The sequence below is a fragment of the Rhinolophus sinicus genome, chromosome 6, assembly GCF_057876585.1.
Source record: "Rhinolophus sinicus isolate RSI-liver-muscle chromosome 6, RSI-T2T, whole genome shotgun sequence".
Taxonomy (NCBI): domain Eukaryota; kingdom Metazoa; phylum Chordata; class Mammalia; order Chiroptera; family Rhinolophidae; genus Rhinolophus; species Rhinolophus sinicus.
The window spans coordinates 6696070-6712637 of NC_142506.1; the positions used below are offsets into that span (position 1 = coordinate 6696070).

General features: G+C 45.1%; 2 protein-coding genes across 6 annotated transcripts in view; both read left to right on the forward strand.

Moving 5' to 3' along the window:
- KCNQ3 (potassium voltage-gated channel subfamily Q member 3) overlaps nucleotides 1-9672 on the forward strand; it is a 223170-nt gene extending 213498 nt beyond the window's left edge. The window contains exons 15-16 of one of the 2 annotated variants that reach the window (XM_074316306.2): nucleotides 379-509; nucleotides 701-1201. In XM_074316306.2, the coding sequence (XP_074172407.2) occupies nucleotides 379-509; nucleotides 701-1055 (486 nt within the window). In that variant the 3' untranslated portion in view covers nucleotides 1056-1201. Of the gene's footprint in view, nucleotides 1-378; nucleotides 510-700 lie in introns of both variants that reach the window. The other variant, XM_019711688.3, reaches the window with a different exon arrangement.
- A 2861-nt stretch (nucleotides 9673-12533) lies between these two features.
- Nucleotides 12534-16568, forward strand: part of HHLA1 (HHLA1 neighbor of OC90) — a 34431-nt gene continuing 30396 nt past the window's right edge. For all 4 annotated transcript variants that reach the window (XM_074316308.2, XM_074316311.2, XM_074316307.2 and 1 more), the window contains exon 1: nucleotides 12534-12616. The gene's annotated coding sequence lies outside the window, so the exon portion shown is untranslated. The remainder of the gene's footprint in view (nucleotides 12617-16568) is intronic.

Genomic DNA, 16568 nt, shown 5'->3' on the forward strand with positions numbered 1-16568 from the left:
CAAAGTAGAGAATAATAGTGTTCACCTCGTAGGGTCATTGTGAAAATTAAATGAGGTATATCTTTAAAGTGCATAAAACAGAGTCAGACACTTCCTAACTGCTATGTAAGTGTTAGTTGCTATTAATGCTTGGGCACACATGTGTACACCCGCACACTTGTGTATATACACTCACAAGTACTAAATAAGTTCCCAGTTTGATCTGTAGGACTACATCGCAGCCTGTCTCAGTGGGACTCCCACTGGCCTCCAAGGCTGCTAGGTAGGGTGTCCCGTTCTGAGAAGCTCGATTCTTGCTAACCACTGCCCTGCATCTTTGGGGCTTCCATCACCACATAGGAGAAACGGACACTAACAGTCCACATGCTTCTGTCTAAGGGGACACATGCAAATCAAGAACTTCCGCTCCTTAACCCACAGCCAGCAACGAGGCCATCTCGTCCTCCAGAACAAGGAAGGCTGCTAGCCCTTCTCCTCGGACTGTCTCTCTGCTTCCAGCCTGGGCTCAGGTAGCCTAAGTTGTTTCTAGATTCTCACTAATACACGCACAGGGCTCGAAATTAGGAGGCACGAGATCATTAGCTGTGGTCGTTACGAGGACATGTCAGAGCCCTCTTGCCTTCTGAGAAGTAAACGCTGCCAACAACTACCCCCCCCCCCCCCGAGAAAGCAGTGATTCCCGCTTCCTTGTGTTTTCCAGGTCCATGACATGGGGAAGAAACTGGACTTCCTCGTGGACATGCATACACAGCACATGGAACGAATGTGGGTGCCCGTCACGGAGGACTTCCCGCCCAAGGGGACCCCCTCACCGGCCGAGGCAGATGAGAAAGAGAACTTGCAAACCATCGTTTGCAACTATTCTGAGACAGGAGCCCCCAACCCCCCCTACAGCTTCCACCCGGTGCCCGTGGACAAAGTGGGCCCCTATGGGTTCTTTGCCCATGACCCAGCAAACCCGCCCCGAGGGGGACCCAGTTCTGGAAAGGTTCAAGCGACCGTTTTGTCCACGGCAGCACCATATATGGAAAGGCCCACGGTCCTGCCTATCTTGACTCTTCTCGACTCCCAAGTGAGCTACCAGTCCCAGGTGGAACTGCATGGGCCCTACTCAGACTGGGCCTCCCCCCGGCAGAGACGAAGCATCACAAGGGACAGTGACACACCCCTGTCCCTGATGTCCGTCAACCACGAGGAGCTGGAACGGTCTCTGAGTGGCTTCAGCATCTCCCAGGACAGAGACGACGTGTTTGGCCCCAATGGGGGCTCCAGCTGGATGAGGGAGAAACGGTATCTCGCCGAGGGTGAGACAGACACAGACACAGACCCCTTCACCCCCAGTGGCTCCATGCCTCTGTCATCTACAGGGGACGGGATTTCTGATTCCATATGGACCCCTTCCAACAAGCCCATTTGAAAGGGGCCATGGGCTGACCCTCCTTGTACTGTAGACAGACTTTGTATAGCTCACTTGCTCTCACGCCCGACACTTAGCAGTGAGATCACCAGTGGCTGCACCCCACGCATGCATGTGTGCAGTGGACCCACACCCAGACAGGGGCTTGTCATGGCCTCGTCTTCCCCATGTCACCACAACGAAGCCGCTTCCTTTGCAGCATGGTTTGCATGACTTGACACTATATAAATGGTACTGCTAATCTTCTCTAGGATGCACATTTACCTGCTCTTCTTACTTTTCATCACGGCTGGACCAGTACAGGGAGACATTATTGATGAGTTGTGCTCTTTGTCTGTTTGGTCGGTCGCTTTGAGTTTTGGTTTGGTAAGCAGGGAAAGTAGTTTATTTCTCAGATCACCGCCCTTTTATGTAAAACACTCCACTGATCGATTAACTATTTTCTAAAGCAAAGAAATCATTTTCTCCACAAAAACGCATTGCGTACCTAGAAGGTGGCCTTCTGAGCTATAATGTCAGGAAAGGAATGAGAGGGTCACCACATCGCCAAAACCAAGAATTTTAAAAATTATTAATTAGAAAAACTGGCAAAATCTTCTAAAAGCTCTTAAAGGGAACCAGCCCCCTTAGTCTGCCATTGTCTAATAGCATGCCTCAGTTTCCTCATCTGGAAAAAATGGTGGTAGTCCCAAGTGTAGCATTTCAGATGAGTTATGAATTGATGGGGAGAAAACACACACACACACACACACTTACACAAGTTAAAGTAGTTCCCAATTGATGTAGCCAAAGATTGTGAAATTTATCAGAAGTAAGGTGTCCCACTGGGCAGCAGCTAAGTGCAGTGCCTTCAAAATGCAGTTCCAAGTCCCATTCCTCCCCATGATACTTGTACAAAAGATCCATCTCAAATAGAAATTAAAGTCAAGAGGGCACAGCAACTATCTGGTCTACATCCTTCTTTGTAAAAATGAGAAACCTTTGGCTCAAGTAAAGAGACATGTCCGGCCGGGGTCCTTCCATTGTCTCCTGGAGAGCTGGGACTCAAAGCCCAGTCAGCTGACTTGCTTCCTTAGCTGGTCTCCCCTGAGCTCACTACTCTGCCCTTTACACGATGGGACCCAGAAAGTGTGCCAAGATACCAGTACTCTGTTTCGTGTGAAAATCACTTACCACACAGTTTATCCAGCAGAAGAAGGATGCCTGCTTTCATTGCAAACTATGCTTACTGATGCATTGCGTTTTGGATCTAGGAAAAAAAATAATAATACAAGTAAGCTACACCATGTATTCATATGCAAATGGCGAAATTTCCAGAACCATCCGTTTTCACTCCTTCAGAGTTTTTAAACAGCCCGTAACCAATAAGACGAGATGAAGTGTAAGCACACAGCCGGGAGAACACTGCCCAACTGTCTAAGTATTATATATTAAGGACAGGCTTAATAAGCTGTGATCTCATATGGGACACCGCTACTCTCTGAAACAGTTTGATGTTAAAAGTGTCTGTTAGGTTTGGGTTGAATTAGCTAAGTGACTATTCCACAGTGTTATTGTCACACCTTTTTACACATCTGAGCTCTGGTTGTGAATGGTCGCCATGGTAACCATCAAGGTGATCGAAATGACCTAAACGAATGTCTACGTACAAGTTCTCTCTCACAGTCTTGTCAAGAGCCATCATATGTGTGGCAGACATCTGGTTGATGGTTTCATTGTTATCTAATGCAGTGGTCTTGCATTTAACTATATTGGAGAGTGGAACTACTGCCTCAGAGTTTGGTTCCTTTCAACCTCCTCGTCAACACGTACCGTGCAAAAGGCTTAGAGTACAGTGATAATGGATGGTTGGTCCCTGACTTTAGGAACTTACAACCAAAGTCTGAAGTCCCTGGCCAACGGCAGGCACCGCGAGAGGTCGAAAGGGAGTTTTAGGTGGAGAGTGCCACAAATGGATGGGTGTTGACCTTAAAGTCTGAGGAGGGGAATACACAAGAATGACCGCACACATCAGACATAAAGCCCCCTGTCCTATGGTTGTCCATTTGACCTTCCAGCAATGAAGAGCAAAAGGCATGGATCATTTGGTCCTTCAATGTCCCTTCAATGTCCCAGAAAGTGCCACTGGAGTTCATGACTTAAGAATCCCTATGCCCCTTGTGTAGGGATTGGTTCTTAATTCTGACATTCCTGGAATCTTTCACCAGAAATGATTAAGCCACCCACCATCTGACATCTTACTCTGTTCTATTATATGTATATGGATTATTTAAAACAAAAAAGACGAAGAATGAATCAAACTCTCCGCATATGCATTGATTACTTTTTTAACTTGTTAAAATTCTTACAGAACCTACTGGTCTCCGCATCTTAATAGAGGTATTTGCCCAGAACTCAGTGTAGTTCTCAGCTGAACAGTGAGACTTTCATCCTCAGGTTAAAATTAGTCACCACAGATCCAAAGTTAGAGGGCTGCCTTAGGTTCTTTTAATAACCTCCAAAGGGTTGGAGCTTGTGTTATTTCCCAAACCATAGGAGGGCAGGCTCGTTTCCCTGCTGGATCATGGGCCACGATGGCAGGGACGGTGTTTGTGTTCATTGCCACCATGTCTCCAATGTGTGGTAAGTTGTCATCATCCGTACAAAGACAAAATCCATTTTTCATGAATGAATAAATGATAGAACTTAAGGTCTATTCTTTTCCATCTAAGAAAAGAGAAATATGGTCTTCTGGAATATTTTGCTTTGATATCCCCCTTTAAAAAAATACATTAAAAAAAATAAAAACATACATTCCAGAAAAGCAAATCAGACCATAGACAGTATCATCCACACGGTTAGCACTGATGAGACAGAAATTCAAGGTCTAGGATTAAACATAAGTTATGGGGAGAAGCAATGTATGCTTCTACAAAGATCCTTTTGTCAGACAAAAGAACAGCATAATGGAATAATCCAACAGAATTGGTTAATAATGTGGCCCAAGATTATACTCCTTCAGAGGTACCAGGAAGCTTGCTTGGCCAGGAAATTGCAGTTTTGACAGACTCCCTTAAAATCGATTCCATCATAAAAACTAGGCATGATTTTTTCCAAGGGAAGCTACGATCCCTTTGTACATATTCAGTATCTGTGCATCATAATAGGATCAATGAAAATTTTGAGAGGTCATGTGTCAGCAGGATCAAAATGAATGAGAAATCTACTTTTGAAATGTTAGGTGAAAGGTGATCCTTATTGGGCTGAGAAGAAAGTACTTGAGATCAAGTGTGAGTTCTGACTATCAAATACCAGCACACAAGCAAACACAAAAAGTTTAAGAAAAAAAAATTGTAAGAGAAAAAGAAAAAAAAAAATCATCAAATTGAGACAGTTCTATTCATTAACTGTACTTTTTCTGGGAACTGAGAGTTTCGACTGATTAGACATGACATTGATGTTATGAAGCTCTAGTTTTCATAAAAATGTATCTAGAAAACCCCAAGGTATACTATAGTTCAAAATTAGCTAATTAATCAACAATTATGTATTATGACTTCCCTGTTTTATGTAGGGCAGTTCCTGAACACTGTAAGTTGGAGAAATAATTACTTGTAGAAAATTCTAATATAACAGGATCTACTCATAATTTGCCAAGACTATTCTCATAATTCAACTCCACTCTAATGACAGTGTAATAAAAACATGTGTTTATTCATTTACAAGTTTATTAAGCTGTCTGCTAGGTACTGTACAATGCATGAAAAATTCAGTTAAGAAAACCACAGTTCCTGCTTTCAAAAAGCTAGGAATCTAGTGGCCTCAAATATGAGAGGTCCCTTCAACTAGTCTCCCGAGGAGTGACCAGTATCTGATTTCATCCCTGAAAACAACTATACAGACCGCAGTGCTTCTTAGCTTGGCGTCATCGAGAGACTAAACATGGAGTAACGTGAGAGCAAAAATTCTGCATCAAAACCCCATCAGCCCAGGGAAGACTGAGTGGGTTGAATGGGGACTCTGAGTTTGGGTTCAATGCTTTGGACTTTATGGCTCCAGATAAGCTGTGTAAGAAGGAAGTTCTCGAGTTTCTGGGAAGGTTCTTGAACACACCAGACTTCTCCCTAAACTCCTGCAGGCTTGAGTTCAGGCAAGGAGCTGAGCTACTTCCCTTTCATCACGTGGACTCAGAGCAGCGTATGGTGCAGGCCAAGCCACAGCATCTATTTCAAGAGGGAGGCATGAGTCTGCCTGCGGGGATCTGCTGATCCGATTCTTCGGGGGCAAGAGAAGACGTCTGTCCAGGGCTCTACGAAGTTGACTATGCAGTGCAGCCGAGCGCACCAGGCTTTCCCCAGGAGACGCTACAGAGCTGCTCTTTGTTTTCCATGCATATGTCTCCAAGGCACCTAGGACCACAAGGGCTTTCCTTGCTTTCTGAACCCCAGGCACCTTAGGGATTTCCCCCAGGTCTTCACTTGTCCTTGAAGGCTTGTTTATTTCAGGATGAACTTTTAAAAAGACTGTAAGTCCTTTCTTCCTTTCTTTTCTTTTTTTTTTTTTTTGTATCCAAATCAACCCATATTTCTTGTGTTACTGGTATTACACTATTCAAAACTAAGTCAGTAGTACCCTAAACAAGGCGGCAGGTCTCACCTCGCCGATGCCCAGGTTAGAAGACGTTAGGAACCAAGCTACCTGCATAGCGTTAGTGGTTTTGGAAACCAATAATGGAAATGTCAGAGAAGATGGCCATAGAGGTGACCTGGATGAATTTGAGTTTCAGAACATTCAAAAGTGCTTGACGTTTCTGGCCTGTTTTGATTTTCAAATGAGACAATCAATACATATAAAGTTCCTAGTACAGTGATGGCCACGTACTGGGGGCTGTTAAACATACTCCTTTCTTACAGTATGTGTGGACTCCATTGTCGCGCTCTTTGGCATTACTTATGAACCCTAAATTTACACTGGAAAAATATTTTTTTGCAGAAAAAGGGTGGTGGAGACAATCCCAATTATTACGTAACAATGGCACTTTTGCAATTGCTTTTTAAGTAAATACGTCTCTACAAATTAGAATGCTTACCTTTGTATTAAAATGAGGAAAAGCAGGAATGTTGGATCCCAGGGGCTGGGCTGTGGCAATTCCATTGGACATACAATACCAGACATTGCACCATTCTCTCAAAGGACCCTCTGTGGGAGGCAAAGCCAAATAATTGGAATAATTTAGTCCAAAGGAGCTAGGGGTTCCAACGAGGAAAAGCCACCGTGCCGTGACGTCTGTCAGACAACATCCTGACAGTGAATGGAGAACTTCCAGAAGAAAGCTTCAAGCTTGCCCAAACCTTCCCGAGGGAATTAACTTCCTGGCCTTTTAACAGCCTCAACTTTAGCATCCACGTCGGCAAATTGTGACTAGGATTTTGCTTTATTAGCGTAGATGCAGGGAGATACAAACTCATAGATTCCTAGAAGCTCAGAGCAAGAAGAGACCTTAGTTACCTTACTCGGCCAGAGCACCCCCCTCTCTTTTTCGATCAGGAAGCAGAGGCTCAAGAGAAGAGAATCATATTCAATGACGGAGAGAGTGATCGGTTAGCAGAGTGAGTTGAGAACCCAAGGCCCCCAAATCCTGGTCCAGATGTTGAGGGTCAAAAACTAAAAGCCAAATAAACAACGAGAACAAGTTATTGTTGTTGAGACCAGGAGATGAAGGAAAACTTCCTGGCCACTCAAGAACTGTGAAACTAGACACATTGGTTGGGACTTGTTCTCTGGAATGTGAGTGGGGACCCCATGCTTTGAAAGATGACAACGTTTCTTCTTCCCCTCCCCTCCCCTGCCCTCCTCTGACCTCTTCTGTTTTTGTCTCGTCCCTGTCCTGCCAAGCTTGGACTGGTTCAGCTCTTCAGTCCGTTACTTGGACTCACTGAGTTCCAGAATCATGCTTCATATTGTCCTCGCATCTATAAGTCAATTTAGCAGAACTTTTCTTTGAAAAAAAAGTTTATGGGTTTGATTTTAGGAACTAGGATGTGATTTCTGTTGAGATCTATATGACCCCAAGTTGCCAGTTCTACTAAAGGTGTCCCTTGGTGCTGTAATCTCTGGGTCTCGCCTGAGCACAGCCTGGTTCCTCCGGCTTTGTCCCAGAGAATGCCCGTTTTGGCCAGGTCACAACCAGCTCGCTAAGTCCTTCACCAAAAGCTACAAAGAAGCAAACAGGATTCAACCCACTCAGAAGACATTTTACGTTTGTGTAACTAGGAAATTATTTCAGGAAGTAAATAGGCCTCTGTTGGCTCCGATGTGGATTTCCACAGTGGGTTTCTACTTATGTTCCTCTTGGGGTAGAATTGCCAGAATCTAGCAGGTTCCCCAAAAGCCCTTTTTAAACCCAGTAGCAGGAAGTTCAGTGCTCCTGAATCTGACTGAACCAGAAGCTCCTAAGACATACAAAGGTGCCCGAGTTCTTGGATGGCAATAGTTGACCCACTGATTTTAAAGACTGTCATTCCACCTAAGTCTTCTTAGCCCCCATGTTAGTACTGTTCTTAAAATAAGTTTTGGGGAAATAAATCAAAATAGGCTGTCTTGAAGAATAACCTGAATGTTGGTGAAAAGCCTAGCCCAGTGATTATGAATATATTCGTGATTCCTCTTAGACTTGTCAGATGAACTACAATGTGATGCCTAAGAGAAACGAAAACTGGGAGAGTGTTTTTTTTCAATGTTCCAGTCCCCTCCTCTGCCCACAAGATGGAGGCCAGGGGAGGGGGGAGAAACTGACCCTCAGCTCTCTTTATGAGTTGCATGTGACATAATAGTTCTGTCTCTTGACTTGATGCAGTCATCGCAATTCCACGAGGGAGTGTATTGTCTCCATCTTCTAGATGAGGAAACAAGCAGAGAGGGAAAATGTCTTGCAAAGGTCACTCATTATCAGAGGTAGAGCGGGGATCATAACCAAAGCACATGTACCTCCAAAGCTCATTCTGCCCCCACCCCCAAGTTTCCCAGGTCAATGGAAATGCCCTCAAATTGTGCCCTGTGGTCCTCCACCATGCTCTGCCCACCTCTGCCCAGTCAGCTTTATAGAAAAATAATCACCGACCCTTTGGGTCCCTGGAGAAAAGAGTGATTTTTGCGCCGACTGCTTCAGTTAGCTATTTGGTGCGTCCTGCCTTTCCTTTGAGTGGTTTCGCAATCCAGCCGTCAGTGGCAGAATATATGCCACATAAATGATTCATCTGGCTCATGCTGGGATCCCTTAGCTCTGGGGGTTCAGTGTGGCTGCAGATAATCCCATAAGAGCCCCTTGTTCTTGGCCCCCAAGGATGTCCTGTCATTGTTTTAACCGAACAAGTTCAAATCATGTCCCTCCTGACTCTGGTCTTTTGTCTCTAGACTGTACCTTTGTTTCAGGTCTTTGAAATCCTGCAGAAACAGGTGAGTCTTCAGAAACACTCTTTGGGAATCCAAATATGCAGAACACTTGTGTTTCTCTTGATATTAAAAGATCAAGGTTCCCAGTGGAAACCATCCTGATCTAGTAATGGAGCCCTTCTTTCCCCTCTGAATAATTTTTCAACGGAGCAAGGAAGAGCAGCTCCACCCCCCAAGTTCCTAGGAGAAGAGTTAAGTTCCTGGAAGGCGAAGTTTCAAGATTGGTGGCAGATATTTTGTCAAGCATCAGAGATTTTGCTGCTGGAAACATGAGGCAGGCTCCATCTTGAAAATCACCTTAGAAAGATGGGCCAGCTTCACCAGATTTGTCAATCATTCCCTGTTTAAAAGAGAAAAGTGCTTTCTACATTGCTTCCAATCGGATATGCTATTCTTCTTTTTCTTTTTTCTCTTTCTAACGTAACGATGATGGAAAACACCAACCTCTAAAGAGCAAATTTCCAATGACACGAATCCATTGTATTTGATTTTGGACGGTATTTTCTTTAACCCCCTCTTATGGCATAGAATTCTGGTGCCTTGCTCCTTGAATTTGTCTCCATGCTACAAGTAGGCTTTCTTCACGTCCTGGCTTACACGGGAACACAACTATTCCACAAGTGGCCTTTAGTGCTCTTTATAATATCATCTCCTGTAATTTTTAAACTGTATGTGTAATTTATATTCTGGCTCTGTCCACTATTTGAACTTTAATAGTTTGATTTCCATATATCTTATGCAAATAATTCTTAGCTGATTTTTTTATGTTCTATCTTTAAAAAGTAAATACTGTACCACTTATTAATAAATAGACATTTCTGTGATTATGTGGCAGAATGTTATTTGCTTCGTTGATGACATGGAGTGACAAGTAAAGAGAGTTTGTTTTTGGTTGCTGGAGGGGGGGATAGAGGAGACTTGAGTATATTTGTAAGATGTGAGAAAGGAAGCAGTTGGGAGGGAGAAAATAAAGACACGAGAAAGAAAAATAATCGATGACCTTAAGACCCAGAGAAAGAAAAGAACCAAATGCAAAAGTAAAGCTCGTAGCCATGAAGAAAGCTTGGTGTTGATTGCACGTTTCCTTAGAAACCGTCACTATACAGGCTGTGGAAGTACAGTTATTAAAACATTATCCAATCATTACAGTGATAAGACATCATCACTCCCACTTTATAAATGAGGAAATCAAGGCCCAGAAACATAAAAAGACCTGCGCAACGTCAGAAACTCTTAAGTGGAAGTTATAAATAGAACTCAGGACCACCTGCCCTCAAGCCTCCTGTTATTTCCTTTGGAGAAGCTTCACACCCTAAACCCTGTGAGAGGAAGAAAGAATGGACGACTCGGAGGGACTGTGAGTCAATGGGAAGGAAATTGGTAAAGCTCATCCAATTGCCTCTCTGTGTCACCAGTATAGGAGGAAGGCATGTTTTGTCATGAGAGAGAGGGGGGTGGGATGGGGAAACTCCGAGAATCACCTAGCCTTTTCTGTGCCTTAACTTACCATCTGTCGTGTGGGGAGGATAATATCAACCTTGAAAGGTGCTTATCTGGATTGATGCAGAGAACTTAGCAAAGTATCTAGCACACAGCAGATGTTCGGTGAGTGACGGCTTTGACTCTATGCTGTGCCCACGTGCCAAGCTGCCTTAATTCGGTTTCCAGAAGAATAGAGACAAGGTGTTGGGTACGGATAGTTTATTTGGAAAACGATCCCCGGAAATACAACTGAGAGAGCAGGAGAGTGGCATGAGGAGGGAGAAAAGCCAATAAAGAGTGAGCTGACCCTTGTGGGTGACTGGGTTCAGTTACACCAGGAACCCTCTAAGCACCCACGTGAATGCACCAAAGAATTGTTCTACGTTGGGACAGGAGTCAGCCATTCATCCACTGATTCCTGCTCTTCTTAGGTTGAGGGTTGCCCCTGGGGCTTGAAATGCCCTACTCTATCAGGTTTCCCTGTGCTACAGCTAAACAAGCTCCCAGGTGCCAAAGCCCTAAGGCAGAGGAGCAGAAAGCTATGGCCAGTGGGAGTGGGGAACTGCCAGTGTGCGGGGACCTGCCTGCTACAACTGCAGGTGAACTCAGAGGTGGGCAGAGAGCATACAGGGTGGGGCATCATCTGACACACGAGCCCATTGGAAAACCCTACGTGCACAAAGGGAAGCAACAACCCATGCAAGTTGCCGCTATTCACTCTGTAAGTCAAAGGACAACGTTGGCCAACACGGGGCAGGCTGGTTATGATGCCCATGGACATAATTCATTGTTAAAACAGTGCCTGTAGCCTGTAGGAACCAGAGGGGACAACTGCTCTGCTGATACAAGGTCATCATCCAGCTCCAAGGTCACATCTGTCATCGCGAAGGCCTGAAGCTGACTTGACAGTTAGGAGACCATCAGTTCTGCAACCGTGTACCCCTCCCCCAACAAAACGTACCCTCCCCCAGTCTCTGCATGACAAAGAGCCTAAAAATTATATCCCTGAGAAAATCCCTTTCCATCTGCACAAATAGAGCAAAAGCCCATTCATAGCCTCACATCCCAATTACTCCTGGGAACAGTTATTGTTCCTGATAATGTCAGCTTCCAACAATGAGCCTAGGGCATCCGGTTAACCTGGGACCCAGTCGCTTCCCCACACTGGAGACGACGTGTAAGGTGTCTCCCCAAGAATCTTACTGGGTGGCAAACATGTTCTAAAACTAGATTGTGGTAGTGGTTGTACAACGTGTTAAATTTATTACAAGTTATTGAATTGTACACTTAAAATGGATGAGTTTAATAGTCTATAAATTATACCTCAACAAAGTTGTTTAGAAAAAGATCTCTATGCCTGATACACGGGAAATTTATTCACGGAAGCAATAGTGATAGATAGCCGGTGACAAGGTAGCAAGAATTCCAGTCGCTCAGACAAGAACGAGCAACCTTGAACTTGGGTGGTACAAGCAGAAGGAATTTGACTGTTTCTAGGCCAGTTCTTCTAGGCCAGGGATTGGCAAACGTTTTCTGTGAAGAGCCAGAGAGCAAATATTTCAGGCTTTGGGGGCCCCATGTCACAGTTCCTCAACCTTGCCCCGGTAGCCCCTACCCAGCCTTGCAGGGTACGTAAAGGAATGAGCCTGGCAGTGTTCAGATAAAACTTGATTTGTGGACGTTGAAATGGCCTGTTACATTTATATGTCACGAAATTCTCTTCTTATTCTTTGGATTGTTTTCAACCCTTTAAAAATGTAAACTGATTTCAGTCCTTATAAAAAGAGGCAGCAGGGCCGGACTTGCCCACCCTGCTCTGGGCACCTGCTGAAAGTGACAGGCAGTGCCTCACCGTTTGTTCAGAAGACTTCCGCTGACCCACATGCCCGGTGATGCTTGGCTCACAGACCTTTCCAACGGGAAGGGGAAATCATCACCTAGGGATCCTGTTCTGTTCCTTCAATACACATAATTACTGTCAGAAGAGATTTCCCATCCCACGCTGAATCGCTGCTTTGTCATGCGGCTCACAGTTTCTATTCAGCCCATAGCCCAGGCATGTTTCTCCAGTGATGTTGATCCTATTTCACTGCCCTGAGTTCTTGGTAGGATTATTATTCCATTTTTCCCCCCCAGAGGATTTAAAGCAAAGTTATCACGTCTTTTCCCACCCCCACCCTCTGTATCTTTCACTAAAAACTCATATAAACCTCACAGCTCTGACTTTGCTATTAATCTTTCTGGTTGCTAAATTCTCTGAAGTCATTTATCCTGCTCAGGAGACAGGTAAGTCCTATATTGGTGATATTTTAAAACCCTTTGCTTTCCTCTCCTCCCCAAAGAAGGAAGCCAGCTGAGGAATGCATCCGCTAGCATTCCCAAGCTTCGGGTTCCTGGGTGCAGAAGGAGGTGAGTAGGAGGAATCTGGGCATTTCTACCACCCAATATCTACATTGCACTTAAACTGAACTCCACACCTCAGTCACAGTCTGTTTCTTTTCATTTTTTTATTTCGTTGTTTAAGATTTTTTAAATTAAAATACAGTTAACATACAATATTATATGAGTTTCAAGTATGCATCGTAAGTTATTCAACAGTACCCACCTAGCTCTATGCAGTGTCATTACCACGTTATTGGTTTTATTCCCTGTGCTAAAGAAATGATCACTGTAAGCCCAGCAACCATCTGACACTGGACCACACTGTCACAATATTATTGATCTTTTTCCCCCCTTTTTAAATTTTTCAATTAGAGTTGACATTCAATACTATTTTATATTAGTTTCAAGTGTATAGCATATGGTTAGACATTTATATAATTTAGGGAGTGATCCCCCGACTAGTACCACCGGGCACTATACACAGTTATTACCATATTATTGACTATATTCCTTATGCTATAACCTACATCCCCATGACTGCTGTGTAACAACCAACTTGTACTTCTTAACCCCTTCCCCTTCCACCCATCCCTAACCCCCTCCCATTTTAAGGAAGTCCCTCTAAGATTCCTCGTAATACTGGTTTGGTGGTGATGACCTCCTTGAGCTTTTGCTTGTCTGGGAAGCTCTTTATCTGTCCTTCAATTCTAAATGATAGTATTGCTGGGTAAAGTAGTCTTGGTTGTAGGTTCTGGGTTTTCATCATTTTGAATATTTTCTGCCAATCCCTTCTGGCCTGCAGAGTTTCTGTTGAGAAATCAGCTGACAGTCTTACGGGGCTCCCTTGTAGGTAACTAACTGTTTTTCTCTTGCTGCTTTTAAGATTCTCTCTTTGGCTTTAACCTTTGGCATTTTTATTTTGATGTGTTTTGGTGTGGGCCTCTTTGGTTCATCTTGTTTGGGACTCTCTGCACTTCCTGGGCTTGTATGTTTATTTCCTTTGCCAGGTGAGGGACATTTTCTGTCATTATTTCTTCAAATAGGTTTTCAATTCCTTGCTCTCTCTCTTTTCTCCTGGTACCTCTATAATGCGAATGTTGGTACGCTTGATGTTGTCCCAGAGGGAGAAACTCCTCAATTCTTTGGATTCTTTTTTATTTTTGCTGTTCTTGTTGGGTGTTTTCTGCTCCCTTATTTACTGTATCGCTGGTTCGATCCTGTGCTTCATCTTATCTACTGTTGATTCCCTGTAATATATTCTTCACGTCTGTTATTGTATTCTTTATTTCTGACTGTTTTTTTTCATGTTTTCTATCTCCATTTTTATGTTTCCTATCTCTTTGTTAATGTTCTCCCTGAGATCACTGAGCCTCCGTATAACCAGTTGGAGCTCTGCATCTGGTAGATTGCTTGTTACCATTTTGTTTAGTTCTTTTTATGGAGCTTTGTTCTGCTCTTTTATTTCAGGCATGTTTCTTTGTGTCCCCATTTTGGCTGCCTCCCTGTGTTTGTGTCTATGTATTAGGTAGGGCTGCTATGTCTTCCGGTCTTAGTAGAGTGGCCTTATGTAGTAGGTGAGCTGTGGGGCTCAGTGGTGCTGTCTTCGTGGTCACCTGAGCCAGGCATTTCAGGTCCGTCCCTTCTGTGGGTTGTGTGTACCCTCCTCTTGTAGGTGAGCCTTGGTTGATAACTGCACATCAATGTGAGGGACTGGCCCTTGGGCTCACTGGTTGTGAGGACTGGCCTTGACTGCAGTGGAAGGGTTGTTGTGCAGGGGCTGATCCTACAGAGCAGGATCTGCCTCAGCAGGACCCTGGTGCCTGACCAATCCGCCCCTTGAGTGTGTCATTCTTGGAAGTGGCTGGGTAATGCTCCAGCTCTTTTGAAGCGGGCCACTGGGGGCACCAGCCCCAAGACCACCTGGGAGGGGATCTGCTGCTATAGGTCAAGTTCAGCTACAGCCTGTGCCCCACCCAAGGCCACCCAGCAGGAGCCACAAAGGAATCCACAGATGGCTGCCACCGTGCTGTTGGAAGCACTTTGAGAGGCCAAGACTCGAACCAAGGCCGGCTGCCACTAGTGCTGGCCTAGGGCTGCTCAGCCAGACGTACAGGACACGCTCAAGCCAGATGCTACTTGTCTGGGTTCTGAAAACCATTGAGAGACCCTAGGAAAGTCTGCAGCATGAGCCAAGGCAGGCAGTTTATATGAAAAAGCCACTAGAAGTGGCTTGGGTATGCCTGAAAGTTGGGTGGGGCAGAGTCTCGAATCGACAGGGTGTGGTCAACAAACGGCGGAGACCCAGATATGGTGGCCACCTGTGTCCACACGCTGGGAAAGGGGACCGCTCAGCAAAGAAAAATGGCCTCCTCCAGCACCTCTGTTTAGGAGAAAGCCGCCTCTCCAGCCCCCGTCCCAAGCCAGACAACTCAGTTCCCCACCATTTGTCCCTGCCACCTTTCCAGCTGCTGCCCCAGTGCTGGAGCTCAGAGCGAGTGATTCCATTGGTGGGTAAGTCAGCACACGGTCCCTTTAAGAGCAGTGCCTGGGAATACTACTGCCCTCAGTCTCCTCAGTCACGATCTCCGCTGGTATTCACAACCAGAAATTATGGGGACTTCTCTCCCTGGCACCGGAACCCGCAGTTGGGGTGGGGCTGGGACCTCTTGCTCCTCTGGGGGGTCAGGGGGACCTCCACAGAGATAATATCCCTCCTGATCTTTAATGGTCACATGCAGGTGCGAGGCCAGCCCGTTCCACATCTCTTCCCCTCCTACCAGTCTTGAGGTGGCTTCTTCTGCATGTCCTTAGTTGTAGGGCTTCAGTTCAGCAAGATTTTAGGTGATTCTCAATGATGGTTGTTTTGTAGTTTAGTTGTAATTTTGATGTGGTCGTGAGAGAAGGTAAGCAGTATTTACCTACTGCACCATCTTGTTATCAAGTCCATAGTCTGTTTCTTTTATTTACTTTTTTCCTCTTAAGCTATTGATTAGAATCTTAATATATAGTCATCAGCTGGGAGGATGGCTTGTCCTCACATCTGTGATAAAGGAAACATGATCTTTAATCCCAAGACTTGGAATGAGGATTGAGAAATGCCCTAAAAAATGGCTGGCAGCAAGGCAGCAGCTAAAAAGTCATACTTTCTTAGTCAGTGGCCAACCAATCAGGGATTTGGGCTGCCAGCAGATGGGGGTCCCAATCTGAGCTCTCCAGCTGTGTTCCCTTGGGCCAGTTGTTTGTCTGAACTTTGTGTGGGGACAGAGCCAGCAGAGCAGTTTCCAGGCTCTCGACCTTACGTGGAAAGGTGCTGGCTCAGGTAGTAAATGGCCATCAGCTGTAACTAGTTGGCCATTAGCTATAACCAGTTAGCCATTAGCCACTAATATAACTGCCGTAGCTACACTGGCAAGGGGATTGTTTGATTGTTTGGTTGTTTGGTTGGTTGGCAGAGAAGCGGACTGCAGATTGCGGCTAGCAAGTGGGGTTAGCAAGTGCGGATGGTGGATTGCGGATTGTATGGATCCTACTTCCTGTGTCTTGCCCGGCCGCCAGCGAGACTGGGGTGCAGGAAGACCCCCTGTTGGGGTACTGGCGGATGTTTGCTTTTGTGTCTCGGCCAGCTGCCATGGAGAATATAGTGGTATGACTCCCCTATCCATGGCTCCGTATCCATGTTGTTCCTTTTTGGCCTCACCATGTCCTGCGTTCTTGTGCGGGGAGCGGGACCAGAGACCTGCATGACACCTTGGTTTCCTCAAACTATAAAATAAGGATAATCACAACTAAGTAGGGTTGCTTCAGGGACCAGTGGATTATCCCATGGAAAATTCCTTATACGGCAGGTGGTCAACAA